Source organism: Eptatretus burgeri, chromosome 16, assembly GCF_056783735.1.
Source record: "Eptatretus burgeri isolate ZD-2024b chromosome 16, Ebu_testis_v1, whole genome shotgun sequence".
Taxonomy (NCBI): domain Eukaryota; kingdom Metazoa; phylum Chordata; class Myxini; order Myxiniformes; family Myxinidae; genus Eptatretus; species Eptatretus burgeri.
This window is the reverse complement of record NC_140976.1, coordinates 68,036,802-68,057,247: the sequence shown is the minus strand read 5'-3', so window position 1 is coordinate 68,057,247 and position 20,446 is coordinate 68,036,802. Positions and strand designations below refer to the sequence as shown.

The following is a 20,446-nucleotide window of genomic DNA, read 5'->3' as shown; positions in this document are numbered from 1 at the left end:
CTTCAAGCTTCAATGGCGAGACCGTAGTTCGATACCTGGGTTAATAAGGCAAAATAAATAATATCATCACAATGAGTAAAAAATGTTTTCAGTTGTTTTTAAAGTAATGAATAGCCGAGAGGTATGCTTTGTAATCTTGTTCCTGCACTGCAGTTGTGCACCTGATATTTGTTTCGTGTCCTTGACCCACTTTTTGGGGGATTGTGACCTCGTTAACAAAAAACACCTTTTTGATTATAACTTGGATAATTTTCTTCCGATTTTTTATGATGTTGAGTTTTATGGATAGATTGTAGATGGGGATTCATTTTCTTTATTTACACTCTATTCGAAAATGTTGAAGGTCAAGGTCATATGGTGGTCTGAAAAAAAAAAAAACACGGTCATCATTGGATTCCGTGCCAAGGGTAAGTCGCAGGCAATCGCTAATGGTAAGCCATCCCCCCGGTCGGTGGAGAGTTACCCTTGCTGATCGCTTTGTGATTGCAGATATCTGGTTTATTATGTGCTGATTTGCCGAATGGAACATGTCTTTCAATCCTGTTAAATCTGTCTCACCTCGTGACTTTGGACACATCGTCAAACTAACCCACACATATATTTCCATGGTCAGCGACTGGAAGAGGTTCAGCTTCTTGCATCTCGGGGCCACGCCATCAGCCACTACCTCTTCTGGGCTGACAATATCACCAAGCTATCCTCCAAAGGCAGCCACCGATTGGGCATCCTCTGGTACTTCAAGTCTTTCCTTAAAAGATCCAAACTATTCACAGCCTCCACGGCCTTTGTTGTAGTTAAATGGAATATTGCTCCTCCTCTTGGCTCGGGCCCCATCATCACGTTGGTCTGTCCAAGATTGTGTGGAATATATAAAGCCCTTAACATTATTGGAATATTCTGTGATGAAGCCAAAGCACAAAGCCTGTCGGTCACACTTCACAGACAAGTCGCCTCGGTTTGTTACTGTCTCCACTTTGGCAAAGCTCAGGCTTTGGTGTCAGCCCTCCAACATCCCACCTCAAGCTATGCCAGGGCATGCGGGTTCATCCAGTAAGACCCTCCTGCTTTAGCTCCCAAAATTTCAGGCTTCCTCTCATTTCGACTCTTTTAATCCTCTTTCCTCCCATTTGTGGAACTGTCTTTTAGAGGAGGTTCCATCACATTCTTTAATCTCGGACTTCAAGCAAGCAATGCACTCCTATTTCTTGTCATACCCATCCCCACCCATGATTTTTTTTCTTTCCCCAAATAACCGTAACTAACTCCACCCTCGTGTGTGTGTGTGTGTGTGTGTGTGTGTGTGTGTGTGTGTGTGTGTGTGTGTGTGTGTGTGTGACACATATAATATGTGTTTGATCACATATTAATCAATATTGTTACATCTGGCTTTCTTCTTGCAACGACAGTACACAGTAATTTGTCTTTCTTTGGATTACCAGCATGTTCGTGTTTCCTCTGTCTCTGTGTCTGTCTGTCTGTCTGTCTGTCTGTCTGTCTGTCTCTCTCTCTCTCTCTCTCTCTCTCTCTCTCTCTCTCTCTCTCTCTCTCTCTCTCTCTCTCTCTCTCTCTCTCTCTCTCTCTCTCTCTCTCTCCATTCATATCTCTCTCTCTCCATTCATCTCTCTCTCTCTCTCTCTCTCTCTCTCTCTCTCTCTCTCTCTCTCTCTCTCTCTCTCTCTCTCTCTCTCTCTCTCTCTCTCCCTTCCTCCCTCTCGATTCATCTCTCTCTCCCTTCCTCCCTCTCGATTCATCTCTCTCTCCCTTCCTCCCTCTCCATTCATCTCTCTCTCTCTCTCTCTCTCTCTCTCTCTCTCTCTCTCTCTCTCTCTCTCTCTCTCTCTCTCTCCCTCTATTCATCTCTCTCTCTCTCTCTCTATTCATCTCTCTCTCCCTTCCTCCCTCTCGATTCATCTCTCTCTCCCTTCCTCCCTCTCCATTCATCTCTCTCTCTCTCTCTCTCTCTCTCTCTCTCTCTCTCTCTCTCTCTCTCTCTCTCTCTCTCTCTCTCTCTCTCTCCCTCTATTCATCTCTCTCTCTCTATTCATCTCTCTCTCTCTATTCATCTCTCTCTCTCTCAATTCATATCTCTCTCTCTCTCTCTCTCTCTCTCTCTCTCTCTCTCTCTCTCTCTCTCTCTCTCTCTCTCTCTCTCTCTCTCTCTCTCTCTCTCTCTCTCTCTCTCTCCATTCATCTCTCTCCATTCATCTCTCTCTCTCTCTCCATTCATCTCTCTCTCTCCATTCATCTCTCTCTCTCTGTCTGTCTCTCTGTGTCTGTGTCTGTGTCTGTCTCTCTCTTTTTCTGTCTGTGTCTGTCTCTCTGTCTCTGTGTCTGTCTGGCTATCTCTCTCTCTCTCTCTCTCTCTCTCTCTCTCTCTCTCTCTCTCTCTCTCTCTCTCTCTCTCTCTCTCTCTCTGTCTCTCTGTGTCTGCGTCTGTCTCTCTCTTTTTCTGTCTGTGTCTGTCTCTCTGTGTCTGTGTCTGTCTGGCTATCTCTCTCTCTCTCTCTCGCTCTCTCTCTCTCTCTCTCTCTCTCTCTCTCTCTCTCTCTCTCTCTCTCTCTCTCTCTCTCTCTCTCCATTCATCTCTCTCTCTCTCTCTCTCCCTTCCTCCCTCTCGATTCATCTCTCTCTCCCTTCCTCCCTCTCGATTCATCTCTCTCTCCCTTCCTCCCTCTCCATTCATCTCTCTCTCTCTCTCTCTCTCTCTCTCTCTCTCTCTCTCTCTCTCTCTCTCTCTCTCTCTCTCTCTCTCTCTCTCTCTCTCTATTCATCTCTCTCTCTCTCAATTCATCTCTCTCTCTCTCCATTCATCTCTCTCTCTCTCTCTCTCTCTCTCTCTCTCTCTCTCTCTCTCTCTCTCTCTCTCTCTCTCTCTCTCTCTCTCTCTCTCCCCCCCTCCCCCTGCTGGCTGTTTGTTCGTTGTATACTGTCATGGCCGCTGCTTGCTTCGTGTCGTGAGTACCCCTCCTCCATCGTGCTGTTTGGTGTTTCCACTTTCCCCATTTTTCGTTTCCCATGTGTTCGTTTTCTACTTATGGACTTTTCCAGTGTTTTTTTTCATTCCTGTCTGGAGAAGAAAGAGAGAGAAAGCCCACGGTCTCGTGTCGAGAAAATCGTAGGCCGAAGGCCTGTCATGGCCGCCGGGGGAGGTTTTTCTCGTTCACTGCGACCGTGTTCTTTGTTAATTCTCAACTTTAATCGTTGATTTCTTGGTGTTTGTGAAACGCCTTTTTTTTTTCTCTCGAAAAAGTTTACTAAATTGTCGAGTTAGAATGGCGGGTGAACGTTTCCGTGTCACGATGTTCGAGTCACTAACTCGTAAAAACGCTGTTTTTTTCTTCCCTCGTCGTGAGGTGGAACTGAACGATTTGCTTTCCGCCATTGGTAACATCGTTGGGTTACATAATATTCGTGCTGCTTGTCTTATGAATAAGAAGTTTGTGGTGTTTTTGTCGGAGGAACACATGGTCACCACGGTGGTTGAGCATGGCCTGTTCATCGAACCGGACACTTATCTCTCTGTGTTCGCTTTGCAGGCCCCAACAGTTAAAGTTAATATTAATAATATTCCACCATTTATAAGGAACCAGGACTTGTGTAACCAGTTAAACAAGTTCGGTGCGGTTGTGTCGAGGATCTCAATGGTGCCGATGCGTCATGTTAGCAATAAATTTAAACACGTCATGTCCTTCAAAAGAGTGGTTTATATGATACTACCTGAAAATGGAAAAACACTATATGTTGTACTCAGTGTAAAAATCGACGGGTTTGAATATAAAATGTATACCTCCTCAGAGGTTATGACGTGTTTTGGGTGTGGACCTTACGGGCATGTGAAGAGTGTTTGTCCCAATGCGGTTACACCGCAAGAAAGTGAAGGTGCGGTGAGGAACGATTCTTCCTCACCACAAACGAATGGGGAGAAGGTGAATCGGGAGCCTAGCCCCCCCACCGGCTGAGGTGTTAGACGAATTGGACTCGTCCACCCCGACCGCGTTGGAGAGAGGGGGTGTAATCGTGACGTAAATAATCTACCCCCACCAAACAAGGAAGTGAAAGTGGTTGCTTCCTCTCCTTTACCATCCACTGTACAAGACAGTGTGGACGATATGGAGGTATCTGTTACAGTTACCAGGAAAAAAGGCCAAAAACGGTCAAATGTTGATTCCTTTGATGCTGAGGAGCAGAATAAGGTCCAGATCATGTCAGGCTCGGTGGACCTCCAAGGTACGTCTCATATTGGAAACCCCTTGGTGGTACCGGAGTCGTGTGCGGATGTGGAAACTTCGCTTGTTCCACTGGCCGACTCTGAGTGGGACACAGAGAACAGTGAAGTATCTCAGGATGTTTTAAGTGTTTGTCCTGTTAGCCAAACTTGTTCAGACGAGTTAACAGCTATGTCTGACAGTGATGGAGAAATAGATAAAGGGGAAATCCCTGTGAGTTAAATGTCAACCCCCTCCCTCACAGATGATGATGTAAGGGTTGTAGAGGGGAAGGACATGGACAAGGCAAATTCGGAGGGGTCCATAAACACAGCAGAACTTTCTGTTGAGCCAAAAGTAAGTGTTCCACAAGTAATAGGGGAGGCCATAGATGAAGCACTTGATTCGGACGAAACCTCTTCTACCCCACATTTTAGTGCTTTAAGCTCTCAAGAGGATGAAGTGGGAAACGACACAACCTTAGTGTCTCAAGAAAATGTGATTAAATTCCTGGATGATACATTCAGGAAAAGATACGTAAAAATCAAAGATAACTTCCCGAATTTACACGATTTCATTAAAACTGCAAGGAGTATGATTCGTGAACCTTATCAGGTTAACATGTCAGATCCTCAATTCCAAAGGTTAAGGAAATGTGTTACTCGGGCTTGTAAAGAGCTTCAAGAATAACGAACAGAATGGAGATAAAAGTAGCATCCCTGAACATCAATGGAGGCCGCAGTTGTGTGCGTCGCCTCCAGGTATTTCAGCGCTTCCAAAATGAAAAAAATTATGTGCTAATGCTACAGGAGACTCATGCAAATCAGTCTTCTGAGGATGAGTGGTATAAAATCTTTAAAGGTTGTCTTTTTTTCTTGAGTGCGCTTGTTGAGGCCAAGGCTGGTGTGGCAATAGTGTTGCATCCTCGACTCCAGCCTTCGGAGACAACTTGTAAGGAAATTTGCAAAGGTTACTTACTGTCTGTGTAATTTGTCAGGAGTAACCTAAAGATTTGCATGACAAAGGTTTACTGTCCTAGTGCGAACTCTGAAAGAGGTGCCTTTCTCTACAAATTGGCAGAGTTTGTAAGCGCCATTGACTTAACCATGTTGTTGTGTCTGGGGGTGACTACAAGTGCACCCTCAACCCACAACTTGATCGGAACACTTGTGAGCCTCATCCACCCAGTGCAAGGCCTTTGGCACAGCTCGTCAAAAAGTTTAAACTGGTGGATGTGTGGCGGGTACAAAACCGTAATATCCGTCAGTATACATGGGTTTGTGCATCAAGAAATGTTTTGATGAATGCTCGCCTCGACAGGTTTTATGTTAATCATGAAATGGTAAACATTGTTAAGAACTCTTATATAAGGCCATCTGGTTTTTCCGATCATCACATGATTGTTATGGTGTGTGGCTTTCCTCATCATGTCTGTGGAAGTGCATATTGGACTTTTAATTTGAAACTTTTACAAAGTGCATATTTTATAGAAGCTTTTAAAATGGTATGGGAAAAATGCGAGTCACAAAAGGGTTCATATTTGAACTTAAGACAATGGTGAGACTGCACAAAGTCCCAAATCAAATGTTTTTGCCAACAATAGTGTTCTTACAGCACATACAACGCTTTGGGTGTGATATCTGCTTTAAAAAACGATATACTTATCTGTGAGCAGAAAGCTGGATTGTCTAGCGTGAATGTCCAGCAGTTGTCGGAGAAAAGGACCCTTCTGGCTGAAATGGTAAAAGAGCGGGCGGCCGGTGCTTTCATCCGACTACGGAACGAAAAAATCCAACTTGACACACCAAACAAAGGGTTCTTCAATTTGGAAAAGCGGTCAAGACCTCTCAACAAGTCCATGCTTTGTGCTCTTCTGGTGGTGATTTGTTGACCTCCCAGAGTGATATCAAGCATGAACTACAAGACTATTTTTTAAAACTCTTTGCAAAAAGAGCTGTGAATGAGGAGAATAGGAATGCGATGTTTGAACAGCTCCCTTCTCTGTCTGAAGACCAACAACAATTGCCTGATCCTGGCATTTCTCTTGGAGAACTCACTGCTCCGCTCAAGGATAGCAAGGATGGGAAAGCGCCTGGACTAGACTGCCTTCCGACTGAATTTTACAAGGCTTTCTGGGACATTTTAGGCCCTACTCTTCTTGAGGTCTTTCAGGAGAGTGTTGAACAAGCTGAATTGCCATTGAGCTGCCAGAGGGCAGTTTTGTGTCTCCTTCCGAAGAAAGGAAACCTGCATGAGACCGCAAATTGGTGGCCTGTGTCACTCCTCAACATGGACTATAAAATATTGTCAAAAGCACTTGCAACCCGTCTAAAGGAAGTCATCTCTTTCTTGATTGGCACTGATCAATCGTACTGTGTTCCAGAACGTTCCATATACGATAATCCTTTTTTGGCAAAAGACTTGATCAGTCTCGGTCGAACTACATTTCCTGGTTTTAGTTTATTACTTTAAGATCAAGAAAAAGCTTTTGACAGTGTTAACCATTCTTTTTTGTTTGATAGATTAAGGAGAACAGCGTTTGGGGAAAAATTTATTGCTTATGTTAAGTTATTGTACAAAATACATCTTGTCTGCTGAAGGTTAATCACAGTCTTTGTTACCCCTTCCCCTTTCAGCGAGGCATCCGTCAGGGCTGTGCGCTATCAGGCGTGCTCTACAATCTTTCCGTTGAACCTTTATTAGTTTTACTTCGGAACTCGGTGTTCGGAGTCTCTCTTTCACAAAACTCCAAAGTCGTTGTTTCAGCTTATGCTGATGATATTTGTGTTGCTATTGCAAATCAAAAAGATTTTTCTGAGGTCTCTCGTTGCCTTACCCAGTTTGAGCTTGCTTCTACTGCAAGTGTAAATTGGAAAAAAAAGTGTAGCTTTTTGGGTTGGCCCCAGATCGCCTTCCTCGTCCCCTGCCTGTTTTACCAAGAGGAATACAGTGGAGTAGTGAGGAGTTTAAAGATTTAGGCTTATTTCTAGGAATTGAAGCGTATGAACAAAAAAATTGGGAGAAGTTCCTGGAAAAAAATTAAATTGAAACTGGCAAGGTGGAGAAGATTGTACCAACTTCTCTCGCTTAAGACACTGGTGTCAATCATAAACAACCTGGTGGTTCCATTTATTTGGCATAAAGTTATCCCACTCGAACCTCCGAGATACTTGATCACAGGCATTCAGAGGGTTCTGACTGATTTTTTTCTGGGGTAGCCACCATTGGCTGGGCCCAGACGTGGTCTGTAGACCCCGAAATATGGGTGGTCAAAATCTGATGCAACCCCAAGTCTGATAATGGCATTCCGAATTTCCATGATTAAGTGCTTACTATGCAGTGAGTGTGTTCCTTGGCGACCTCTCACAAATGCCTGTTTGCAGAAAGTGGAAGGTCTGAAATATGACCGTGAACTTTTCCTCATCGACCTGCAACACGATGACATGTCTCAGCTCCCCAGTTTTCATCAGAGCCTTTTGAATGCTTGGCAAGTCCTTGGAGTACAACGTTTAGAGCTATCATACGATGCCCAAAAGTTTGTACATGAGCCATTAGTTCAGAATCCTTTATTCTCGAGAATTTCAACCTCCAGGTCATTTAGGCATTGTTTCACCAGTGTTGGAATAAACAGAGTGCGAGACCTGTTGCAGCCATCCTTGAATGCCTGGCTACCTGTAAGCTCACTTTCATTAAAAACTGATGTTCGTTCTGCTCGTATTGTGGAAAATGTCTTGAAAGCAGTAATTCAAACCTTTCATGGACTAAACATCGGGTGGACTGGGGTGGATGAAGTGGTAGACTCACGTCTCTATTTCCCTGAACGTCAAATTGCTTCAAAAATACAAGAGGGAGTGTTCTCCTCAAACTTAGAGGAAATTAGTGTGTTTCACGTCATGGGGAAAATGGCTATCGACAACATATGTCTGGAAGCATGTATACCTGGTTTTATAAAACTGTTGAAAAATCGGTGGAATGAGACCTTACCTGCTGGAGCTTTTTTAAGTCCAGTGTGGAACAAAATGTATAGTTCTCCAACTCTGGGTGAACTGGAGACCTGAATTGGAGACTAGCACATTAAGCCCTGGTCACACAGACATTACTCCATAAGTTTAACTCTTCTGTTCTACTTTATTGTTCTTTTTGTGATTTGATTGAAAATGTTGCCCATGGTTTTATTGAATGTAAGAGATTGGTACCCCTCTTTCTCTTCCTTCAACAGCTTTTCTATAAATTTAATTTTGTTTTTTCCTTTCCAGTCTTTATTTATGGAATCGAGGGGAATTATAAGAGTAAACTAGAACGGGCACTCAGTAGAGCGCATACCTTTGCCAACGCTACATTTTGCCCCCCCCCAGAAACCGTTGATTGTGAGGGTATTTAATCCCATACCACATCTACCATCTCATATGTATTATGATGGCTTAAAAACATTAAATTTCCTGCTGTTTGACACTGATTCACGTACATTGTACAATTTCTGTATGAACTCCCTGACCTTTTTGGGTGTCGGTGTCAAGTCAATCTGATGACAACTGGTAACATTATAAGAAATCAAATATTACACATCATAGGATAGGGAATTTAATTCTAAACATTTTGAATCTACTTACATGCAAATTGTATTAGAATTGACCGCGTTATGATCATAAAGGTCATTGACACCCCTGACATTTGACCCAAACCGCTAAAAAAGGTAATGACGTCATTCTGTCATATCATATATCACAAGATTGGGCATTGAATTCACAACATTTTGGCATTGGTTGCATGCAAATTGGATAAAAATCGACCGCACGATGACAAAATGACGATTTTGACCTTTTCATGACCTCGACCTTGACCTTTGCACTCTTAATTTTGTAATTGGTATTAGAGTGTTGGGAACAGAACAGTCAACATTTTTGTGTTGGTTTCATGCAAATCGGATAAGAATTGACTGTGTTATGACTAAAACCACACATTTTGCAATGTCGTGACCCCCCTTGCCCTTTGACTCCCAACCGCTAATAAGGGTTATTACGTCATTGTGTCATGTCACATATCAGAAGATGGGGCATTGAATTCTGAACATTTTGGCATTAGTTGCATGCAAATTGGATACAAATTGACCGCGCTATGGTAAAAAGACGATTTTGACCTTTTCTTGACCTTGACCTTTGACCCAATCTCTCCCAAAATCTAATCAAATGGTCCTGGTCTAATAACCAATCATCCCACCAAATTTGCTGCGATTCAGTTCAATACTTTTGGAGTTATGCCTATAACAAACAAACACACATATTCACAAATAAATAAATACACAGCAATCAAAACATAACCTTTGCAACAAAGTTTGCGAAGGTAACCAGTCCTCTCATTTTTGTCTTTTCTGTTGGGTATTGCTAAACTGGCAACTTATAAAACCAGGAAAGCAAAATTGAAGGGGGAAAATGCAAATGTGCTTTTGTGCTTTAAAGGTATGGTATTGGCACGAGTAAAAATGGAGCAGGCTTATCTTTCGAGCCTGGATATTGTGGGTGATCAGTGGTCCACTGATGAGGTTTTGAGTTTCTTTTCGTGAGGAATCTCTTTGTAAAAATGTAAAGTACCTACACTTACTTTTTTGCATATATGTATTATTCTGTGGTGTGGTTGACTTGAACAGACACCCTTGCTTTTGTTGAATTTATTTTTGCTGTAAAATTGTTTGGATTTGTTTTTATGGAGTGTGATTTTTCTGGTGTGTTTTGATACTTTTATAATAAAAGCATACACAAGTCTCTCTCTCCCTCTCCATTCATCTGTCTCTGTCTCTCTGTCTGTCTGTCTGTCTCTCTCTATATATATATATATATATCTCTCTCTCTCTCTCTCTCTCTCTCTCTCTCTCTCTCTCTCTCTCTCTCTCTCTCTCTCTCTCTCTCTCTCTCTCTCTCTCTCTCTCTCTCTCTCTCTCTCTCTCTCTCTCTCTCTCTCTCTCTCTCTCTCTCTCTCTCTCTCTCTCTCTCTCTCTCTCTCTCTCTCTCTCTCTCTCTCTCTCTCTCTCTCTCTCTCTCTCTCTCTCTCTCTCTCTCTCTCTCTCTCTCTCTCTCTCTCTCTCTCTCTCTCTCTCTCTCTCTCTCTCTCTCTCTCTCTCTCTTCTTGACCTGTTCGTTCCTTCCTTTGCTTATTTTGTCCATATGTGGCAACACTGACTGTACTTTACCCCTTTACCCTTTGTCGCATTGCTCTTCCGTAAACCTTGTTCTTGTATCTAACAAGCATGTCCTTATCGAGGACGCAGCCCCCAACCGCACCTTAAAAACGGGACGTGAAGATTTGACATTTCAAAAACGAAATAACTAAATACATAAATAAATAAATGTTATTGAAAGGTTAAAAGCACATCCATAATTGAAGGTGGTATGTCGGTTGCGGTGATGGTAAAGTGTATATAAATAAACAAATAAATGAAGGTGATATATTGGTAGTAGAGATGGCAAAGAATGTCCAAAATAAATAAATAATCCAATGTTCGATGTTTGTATTTTGGTCAATAATGGTTCCTCAAAGCATATGCAATCCCTCGCTATCCTCTCCTGTAAAAATGTTTTAAATCGCCAAACTTCGGTAATAAAATCATGTCCCATGCCTTGACACCGATTCCCAAATCTTTTGACGTGCCTCATGGCCAAATATTATTGTATCCATTAGCCGAATATGAAAGAAATGTGTCCAATCATTTTTTGTGGAGGCTGCAGATGGACGCAGGGACTGATGGACGGACATACAGACTGACATGTCCCAAATACAAGTTCCCAGGCAGGCCGATGCCCCATTGGGGACCAAAACCAAAGTCGTATGGATACTTGTTAGTGCATTGAATTAAAAATCGTACAACATGCCTGATAATGCTGGGATCAAATTACGTGTTGATGCATTAATTGTCTCATAATACATGCACTGCTAACCAGATTTGGTGGTGTAACGGACTCTAACGAGTCAGTGGTTCAAACCCCGGCTAAGTCATACCAAAGACTTTAGAAATGGTGCGTTCTGCTTCCTTGCTTGACGCTTAGCATGTAAGAGGATAGAACATGGACGCACAACGCTGGGAAGGCAATGGCAAACCACCCAGTATAACTCTGGCTAAGAAATGGTTCGGCAGCACCAACGCTCCGCAAAGAGTACGGTACATCAAAATCAAATGCACCCCTATTTGTTAATGTAAAAGTACGTACAGTGCTTTAATTCATGTAAAAGTACAGTGCGTGCTACCTTGTAATGTCATTATACGTATAATGCACGTAAATGGTCAGCTGTTATTTTTTTTCAGCATGAAATCGTTGATGTGGTGCGAAATGCGAAATACAGTTTGCTTGTTTATCCAAAGGATTTACCGGCATCTGGTAGATCCAGATGGTTCATGTTTCACTCCCACCTCCAACATTATAAGACGATTCCATCCGAATGAATCATTTATTTGTATGATCTATAATCACGATCACAACAAGATTGTTGACACTTATAATGTGTGCTCCGGTGTTTACCGTCCTACTACTTATGACAATTGTGGACAACAGTACGTGGGGGGGGGGGGGGAATAGGCCGTAAGCGAATCAACAGGATAACGGAGCAGAAAATGGCAGAAAGGCTGAAACATACCAAGTGTTCTGCGGTTGTGGAATCCTGACATAATACTAAGATTTAGACAGCAACCAAAGTTCTGGACAACGACTTGATCAAGCAAAGGAAACTTGTTTGGAAGCTTACAGTTTGGACTTCCTGTTCCGGATCTGAGCACGTCGGTCGTTGGCTCGTTCAGTGTCGCCTTCCACTTCATGAAAGGTAAAATTTTCTCGACCACCTCCATCGTGTCTTGACGTTGTTGTTTCATCCCTGCGTTGTTGATTGTGTTTTCGTCCGATTTTCCATGTTTAACCATACCTTATTGTGGTGTATTGTCGAATTTGTGTCCCTGCGAGTGTCTGACTTACTCACCAACGCCTCAACTAACAAACGTGTCTATTTTTCCCCTTCGAAAAACGCCCACAAACATTTTCGTTTCAAAAAAAAATTTCGAACTCATTACCGCTGCGACCGAAGGTGGACGGAGAGTATGTATCCATCTGTGTTTCTTTGTCTGTGAGCAGGATATCTTAAAAAGTTGGCGATGGATTTGGATGAAACTTGGATGATTTGGATAGATGACAAGAACAAGCCGATTAGATTTGGTTCAGGTTCAGATGCAGATCCAGCCTATCGGTGGTGTACAAACCGTAAACCTTTCATCCTGGCGGAGGTATGCACTCCACTGAGTGCCGTTGCAGTTTCCTTCCCTTATTCATTTTCATCTCTTCCTTTCTCTGATCCGATCTAATGTTCCATACTCTGTGACACAGAGCATTGTTTCTGCCGAAGCAGTATCCATGTTTGGGTCATCCTGTGTGGTTTGCCAACCTCTCCCAGCACTAGTTATGGCAGGAATTATGAATTTGGACATTGTGCCAGGGATAAATTGCCTACTCTTTGTGAAGGACACCGTGGGATTTTTAACATCCACCAACAAATACTAGCAGACGGGACACCCATTTAACGTCCATCCGAGGGACGGCACACACATTGATGAAACACCGGGATGACAGTCTATAGCTGGGTCAAGGTTCGAACCCATGCAAGACAGCTTGGAGGTAAGTGTGCATACCTGCACCCTGTCAATAGCGCCTCCTCTGTCATCTCTAACTTTGTGGATCTGAAACGTCCGAGGACTCCGCTCCAACTTGATAGATCCCTTAATCCAGGCCGCTACTGATGAACTGCTCAATCAAACTGGACATGATGTGCTCACAGAAACCTTCCTCCCACAGGATGTCTCTGACTCAGTAGTTCCTCTCCTTGTTTATTGTCTCCTCTGTTTCAACAGGCCTGAACCTCGTCTCAGTGGCGGAGATGCACTTTACATCAACAGCTCAATTTCTCTCTGTCCATGTACTGCTATTACACCTCCAAACCCCCAGGATTACCTTTTGCTGTGACTTCCCCTTCATTCCCACTTCTTGTTTGTCTGTGTGTTGTACCGTCGTCCTCATGGTGACAACACTTACCTCTCTGTCACAGACAACATGAACAAACTAACCATCCTTTGTAAGTCTATGCCTGCTGTTGGCTTATTGGTTAGGGTGGTGGGCTTGGGATTATGGAGTCATGAGTTCAAATCCCACTTCAATGTTGAATTAATACCAGGTGGGGTTGACTCAGCCTGTCATCCTTGTGAGGTTGGTAAAATGAGTACCAGCTTGCTGGGATGATTGAGACATTTGAGTATCCTGTGTTGGAGTGGTCACCTGTCCAGCCAGAATTTTGCCCAATATCCCAGGAGACTGCTTTGGAAACACCAATGCTCTGTAGAGTATGGTCCTGATGGATGAATGGATTGCAACTCTCTATTTCACATGTGGTGATTTCAACAGCAACCTTGCCAATTTGATGGGTGTTGGTACCTCTCTCACCAGCCATGGTACTTCAGTAAAGGACCTCTGTGACTCCATGGGACTGACTCAATCTGTGAACTTTTGGACATGGATTTTTGCCAATTGCCATTCTCCCTTCTGAAAATGGAAATGACCACCATTCTGGTGACTGTCTGCTGTTCTTCCTCTGTTCCAATTGATAATTTTGATCATGTGCTTGCGAGAATCAACATCTCTGACGATTTTCACAGAGATCCCTCAACACCGGCAAGTCAGACAGTTCACACAAGCAGATTGTCAGAGACTGCTAGCCACCCTCTCACTTCAGGACTGGTCTCCTATATCTACCGTCCCTGATATTAATGTAGCCTTGGAATTCTTCCAAAAAAAACTTGCTTCCTTTTCTTCACAGATCCATCCCATCCCATCTTCAGGTATCCCCTTAACAGACAGACCTATCAGCTTACTTCGAATCATCAGCAAGGTGATGTAATCTATCATCACGGTTGCCATCAAATACTTCCTTTTCTCAAACGGCCTCATCGGAGACCATCGGTTCTGATTTAGACCAACTCATTCTACTTTGGACAAATTACTTCTGTTCGAACAACAAGGGATGGAGGCCATGAATATTAGACATGAGATTATGGTCGTCTCTCGAGATGCATCTGGTGCTTTTGATCATTTGGCATCCCGCTTTGCTTTCCAAAGTCTCTCCTTCTGGCATTCAGAGCCAACTGCACTCTTTGGTTTCTGACTTCCTCTACTCTCGTAGCCAACGTATGGCTCTCAACAGAACGCTTTCATCTCCTCTCCCCCATCAAGCCTGGAGTGTCCTAAGGCGGTGTTTCTGTCCCAGTCCTATTCCTCATCTTTATCAACAATCTATCTGACTCTCTGGAAAATTATCTTCATCTCTTGGCTGATGACTCCAGCATCTGCTGGAACATCCCTCTGCCTTCGGGTAGGCATGCAGCAGCCTCCTCTCTCTCTCTCTCTCTCTCTCTCTCTCTCTCTCTCTCTCTCTCTCTCTCTCTCTCTCTCTCTCTCTCTCTCTCTCTCTCTCTCTCTCTCTCTCTCTCTCTCTCTCTCTCTCTCTCTCTCTCTCTCTCTCTCTCTCTCTCTCTCTCTCTCTCTCTCTCTCTCTCTCTCTCTCTCTCTCTCTCTCTCTCTCTCTCTCTCTCTCTCTCTCTCTCTCTCTCTCTCTCTCTCTCTCTCTCTCTCTCTCTCTCTCTCTCTCTCTCTCTCTCTCTCTCTCTCTCTCTCTCTCTCTCTCTCTTCGGACCTTGATAGATTATGAGCTGGTCAAAAAAACAAATATGTCTTTTAACCAGGACAAATCTCACACTCTCATCGCTCCGCTCTTCAAAAACACCATCCGATGAACCTTCCCATCTATTTCCTCAAAAATTCTCTTCAATAAGTTCAGTCATAAGGCACATTTTAACTTTTCCCTACCTACAAGGCCTTCATCTGCAGCTTGATGGACAAATGCTCTCCCCTCTGGGCTGGCTTCCCTACCTATCACCATGCTCAGCTTGACGTCGTGGAATCCAAGGCCTTCAAAGTCATTGGAATTTCCTCTGATGAAGCTGCATCTCTCAGCCTCTCAGTTTCACATTGCAGACAAGTCGGTTGTCTCTCTTTCTTGTGAAGTCTCCTGTCTGGTCTCGTCATCTTCCTTTTTCCGTGATCTCTTTGTACTGTTGTTCTTGTTCTGCTACTTCCTGATCTTTTCTGCGTTCTCGCTCCTCCACGAGACTCAACACTATTATCTCGAGAAGATCTTTGCATAAAACAAATTATTCTTCATTCAGGTTTTTTTTTTTTTTGTCTTTCCTCGATGTGACCCCTTCTTGATTGAAATTAGAAAAAAAACCAAAAATACAGTAGACGAGGCATAAGTCGTCACCGTCGGGACTGAGAAAAAAGTGACGACTTAGAAATGTGACGACTTACGCTTATGCGAACATTCATGATGACTGTGGGGTGAAGGATGAGGTCGCGCGTGGCCTGGACACATATGTGTGAGAGCCGGCTATTGTACCAAAAGGAAAACACGATCCTCGGGGCATAGGTGGGGGTGAGTTGGAAAGTGATCAAGCAAAGATGGAATTCATGAATCAGTTTATCAAAAGTAAAGATAATGAACAACTCTGTAAGACAACTCGTATACCATCGGTGATGGTATGGTGACAAATTACATGACACACAGTCATCGTGGTGATGATTACCACTCAATGCCTATGTGTAAGTGAGTGCAGTAATGTACAAAACAAGCCAATATAAAACCATGATTGGACTTCAACACTAAGCTCGATCGATCCTTTACTTTTTCACGAAGTAATCTGTTATGTTTGACTGCCTCAAACTCTTGGGCATCTGATGCATGAGAAAGGATTCAAACCGGTCATTGTATTCCATGATGTTGGCTGGGCAATCCTCCACCGAAAGACAGTATCGGCCGAATATTTGGCTGAGCCGACATTTGCCGAAACCAGATGATGAGCGCGTCATCGACATCTTCAAAGGACACACATTTCACGCATTTCACACTTCCCACCAGCCTCACGATCTTCTCCACTTGTCCAAATATCTTGCCCTTATTCTTCAAGATATCGTTCAATGTCTGCCGTTTGATGTCCAACTTCTCAGCTATGGCTGTTTTCTTCATCAGTGGATTTGCCTCGCAAAACTGGATAATGTCGTATTTTTCTTGGTAGGTTTTAGTTGTAAGCTTACGCTTAGTCGCCATTGTCCTGCCTGCAGTGCAATCAACGTGTGTACGCAGTTATAAACAGCCTATCACTGGCGGTGTACACCAATGAGCGAGCATCACGATTCCATGAAATCGGGCTTCTCATGAGGCAGCAGTTCTGTGTGATGAGTTAGGAGTGGTAATTTACTTGAGTTTCCATTGCATGGGAATGGACAACATCTGACGACTTAGACGAAGTGACGACTTAGAGATGACGACTTACAGAGGGATGACCCTTTATTCAAAGGGATTTCACAGATAAATTCGGGACTTTTTGACGCTGCCGACTTAGGGGAAGTGACGAGTTACACAATGCAGACTTACACCTAGTCTACTGTATATGCATTTTTTTGGATGAAAACACACCGGACCACAGCAACACCTATTCAGATGCAGTGACGGTGAGAATTCACCATCTCCATATTGCAGTCACATGATGCCCCCCCCCATCCCCGGGTAGGATGCTCAATATTTGACACACCATGGCTCCACAGTTCCGGATGAAAGCCACGGCTGTCGAATCGTCAGACGTAAGCTGTGCCTCCTGGGCAGCTGTAGGTGTTGCTCGTGCCCTCTTTTTGAACAACGTCGACCGAGGAACATAATTGGCTCAGCCACAAAAACAAGAGTAAAAACACATCACACATGACTGACTGCAAGCAATGAATTTAAATAAAATAAAATCAATTTTTCTGCTGAACAAAGGATGCCATTTGATGAAGCGAAATACATTTTGAATGTTTATTACTTCCAAGCTTGTTATGATGTGCATGTGCATACATTTTGATTTGATTTATTATTTTCAAATTTGATTTGATTTGATGTTTCCCCCTGCCCCTCTCCCCTTTAGGTATCACAGCTGGAGTCGTGTCTTTTAACGACGAGGATCTGTCTACGTGTGATTCTATCAAGTACAGCACCCTAGATAATGACATCCTTTTTCTTCACTCTACGAAAGGCGGCTGTTGTCCTGGCCAGTGCGTGCAACCTTTTTTGCTTTTGGCCTCCAGGAAGACGCATCCTGGAATCAACGTCAGTTTTGGCCCGTTTTCTTCTCAGCGGGGATTTGGAGACCTGAGAAAACTCACCGACACCGTTATAAGTGAAAGAGAACGTTCGTTATGGAAAATCCAGGTCTTTCCATTGGAGGACCGGATTTTTGTGGACAAGCCCAAGGTACAAGCTGCATTTCATATCACAGGCACCCTTTTGGAGCAACAGCTGAAGACGTATGAACTGCCTTGTGTGCGGGTCACCATCGTTCGATTGTTGCAACAGATCTCGATGACTTGTTTGTTTGAAGGTGTTCCCTCATTGTGCATCGCCACCTTGATTGTACCAACCCATTGGTTTGGAGATTCGGATGCGAAGGCATTCCAAGGAACATCACTGGGATACAACACTGCTCGGCTTCACTACCGAATTTTACACGGGCAAGATTGCTCAGTGCAACGCACCGGCGTCGTAAACATGTCGGGTGACGCTTTCAATTCCTCAAAGGCTGTTTTAATCGGAAACATCCGGTTGTACCCTGCCCCAGCAATTCAGCTAACAAGAAAAGTTTGGCTGAGTTCAGATATATTGATTCATTTTCCAATGACCCATGTCCTTCACAGACAAGACATGAGTGTTCCTCTGCTTCTGTCGAGGAATTCTACCATCAAGCATTTGGTTATCAGGTAACATATCGTGCATGTCATATTAACGTGATCATTGAATATCATGACTGTTGATGCACAAATGATAACTTTGCCAACAGCGATCCACCATCTTTCAGGACGTCGCTACTACATTTGTATCTCCATCATGTAAGGATACCTCAGAGTTAGTAGAATTCACCTTTGAGCTATCTTGTCTGATTTATATTGCCGTTGGGGTGTAGCCCAACTACAATCTGTTACTCTGCTGCTCTGCAGACAGAGCATTGCACCAAATTAGTACGTCATCCTTTCAGAGTTGAATAATGGCCATCACTTCCACTGAACGAGATCAAATTGATCCCAGACCACCTTTTGAAATCGTAGACTAGCTATTATGTGCCTGTATTCTGGCCAAATGATAAATTCCTGCCATATTGTACAGTGGCTTTGGATCGGTGGCAAAGCTTTGCCTCCATAATGATGTAACCACACACAACATTCGGAAGTCCATAATAAGCGCGTCCCCCACGCAGTGGGAGATGGGGTTTTGCAATCACGTGTGTGTGTCTGTGTGTCTGTGTGTCTGTCTGTCTGTCTGTCTGTCTGTGTCTGTCTGTGTCTGTCCGGAGCCATAACTTTTTTTACCATTTGAGAGTTTGTCATCAAATTTTGAACAAAACTTTATTATGAGAATATGGAGAAGACAAATTAATAATTTGGTCAACGGGTGAAGAAGATCAAAGATCAACGTCACATGAAATCGTCAATTTTCGTCCAATTGACCTGAAATTTAAAATAATTTACTTATTGGATCACTGAATTGGTTCACCAATCAAAAGATGGATTCCGATAGTTTGTTTTTTGATCAATAGGTCAAAGGTCAAGGTCACAAAATCGTCAATTTTCATAAAATTGACTTCAAATTTGAGCAGGGATTGTATATTGTGTCACTGAAGCCGATTGCTTTTGAGGTCAGAAGGTCAATCGCGTACAATCGTCAATTTTTGTTTTTTTTAAAGCTGTATTTGTCATGTTTTGCATACGAAAGAAAAATAATCAGTCCGAATACAAAGCAGTCTCGGATTGGGTTTTCATTTTCAGATGCTTTCCAGTTGAATCCTGAGATAGATCATTGTAGCTTTAATTCTTACATGTTAAGAGAGATCTGTGCATGCCATTGCCATGGAGCATCCCCTTTAATATTGCAATGTTGCTGCAAGTTTGAGAAGTTTGAAATATTGCACGTCTGTGAGTCCTGTGACCATTGTTTGGGTGCTTTTTACGTTTGGATTGCCGTTTTGCTCAAACAGTCAAAAGCTCGGCAAGTTGGCTGACACAAGAGTAGCACAATTAATGGCACTGTACTTATATCATCCCATGGCTCTCACTAGGATTTGTGGAAGGCATGGTGGTAGACCAAGTTCATGTGCTGGAACATGTTGAAAGGGTGATATGGTGAAATTATGTTCAATTTAATTACACTTTAGTAGTCGACGTCGGTGTGAGGACAAGCCATGTGACACCAAGTAAGCTCAGTTCAAATGAACCCAATTAGGGCACAGCACATCGCTCACATTCGCCATTGAGCGGATAGGGTATACTCATGGTACAAAATGTATGCAAAAGGAAAAAAACGAAAAAAAAACCTGTTCATTGTCTAGAATCTAGATGATAAAAAAGTCAAACATTGAAAAATGTGAGATTAAAATCTGCTGCGTAGTTAACACTTAGTTTACAGGTCATTCTCAGATAGAGACATTGTGTCGGGCTCTACTGCAGCCAAGCTCAGCCGCTCAAACATCTCCAAGTGAGTACCATGGTTACACCCAAATGATTTCCAACAAATAAATGATAATTTTGCATTTTCTATAAATTTTTGACACTTTTGTAATTTTTAAAAAAATAATTCATAAATGGTTCAAACATTTACTCTCCTTTTCCTCATTAGCGCTTGCACAAAGTTTCCTGGAAACCATACAGAGCTTATCGAGCAGTGTCGAGGTACAAGGTGTACATCGCTCACAATGTGTACCAATACGTAAAAATTATACATTGACATGAGGTGTCGAGAAACGTCCGTGGGGCCGACAAATGATTCCTATTATTAGTCACTTTCACTCATTTACAAATCTCACTTACTATCGCCGTGAACACGAAACTCACCAGGGGTAAAGACGGATACCTTTAGATAGTTTGCACTGAATGTGAGGACAGTTTCGAGCCTTTCGTAAAACATGCTTTGTGGCACACAAAAAATTAACCCCCACACTTTCTCGAGGTCTTGGGGTAATGGAACCCGGACCTTACAATGCTTGTGAAGTTTGGAACTGCAATTCAAAGTTTTGACAAAACATCTTTTCCCAAAAGTGAGGCAATTCATGGAATGTCCTTATGGTCCCCAAGATAGTCTTATTA

The 20,446-nt window shown here is 43.1% G+C and overlaps 1 protein-coding gene across 2 annotated transcripts in view; it reads left to right on the top strand.

The window, feature by feature from the left end:
- LOC147011258 (transmembrane protein 132E-like) overlaps positions 1-20,446 on the top strand; it is a 508,369-nt gene that overhangs the window by 79,927 nt on the left and 407,996 nt on the right. The window contains exons 1-2 of one of the 2 annotated variants that reach the window (XM_085858597.1): positions 4,082-4,227; positions 17,242-18,070. In XM_085858597.1, coding sequence (XP_085714723.1) covers positions 4,110-4,227; positions 17,242-18,070 — 947 coding nt within the window. In that variant the 5' untranslated portion in view covers positions 4,082-4,109. Of the gene's footprint in view, positions 1-4,081; positions 4,228-17,241; positions 18,071-20,446 lie in introns of those variants that run through there. The other variant, XM_085858598.1, reaches the window with a different exon arrangement.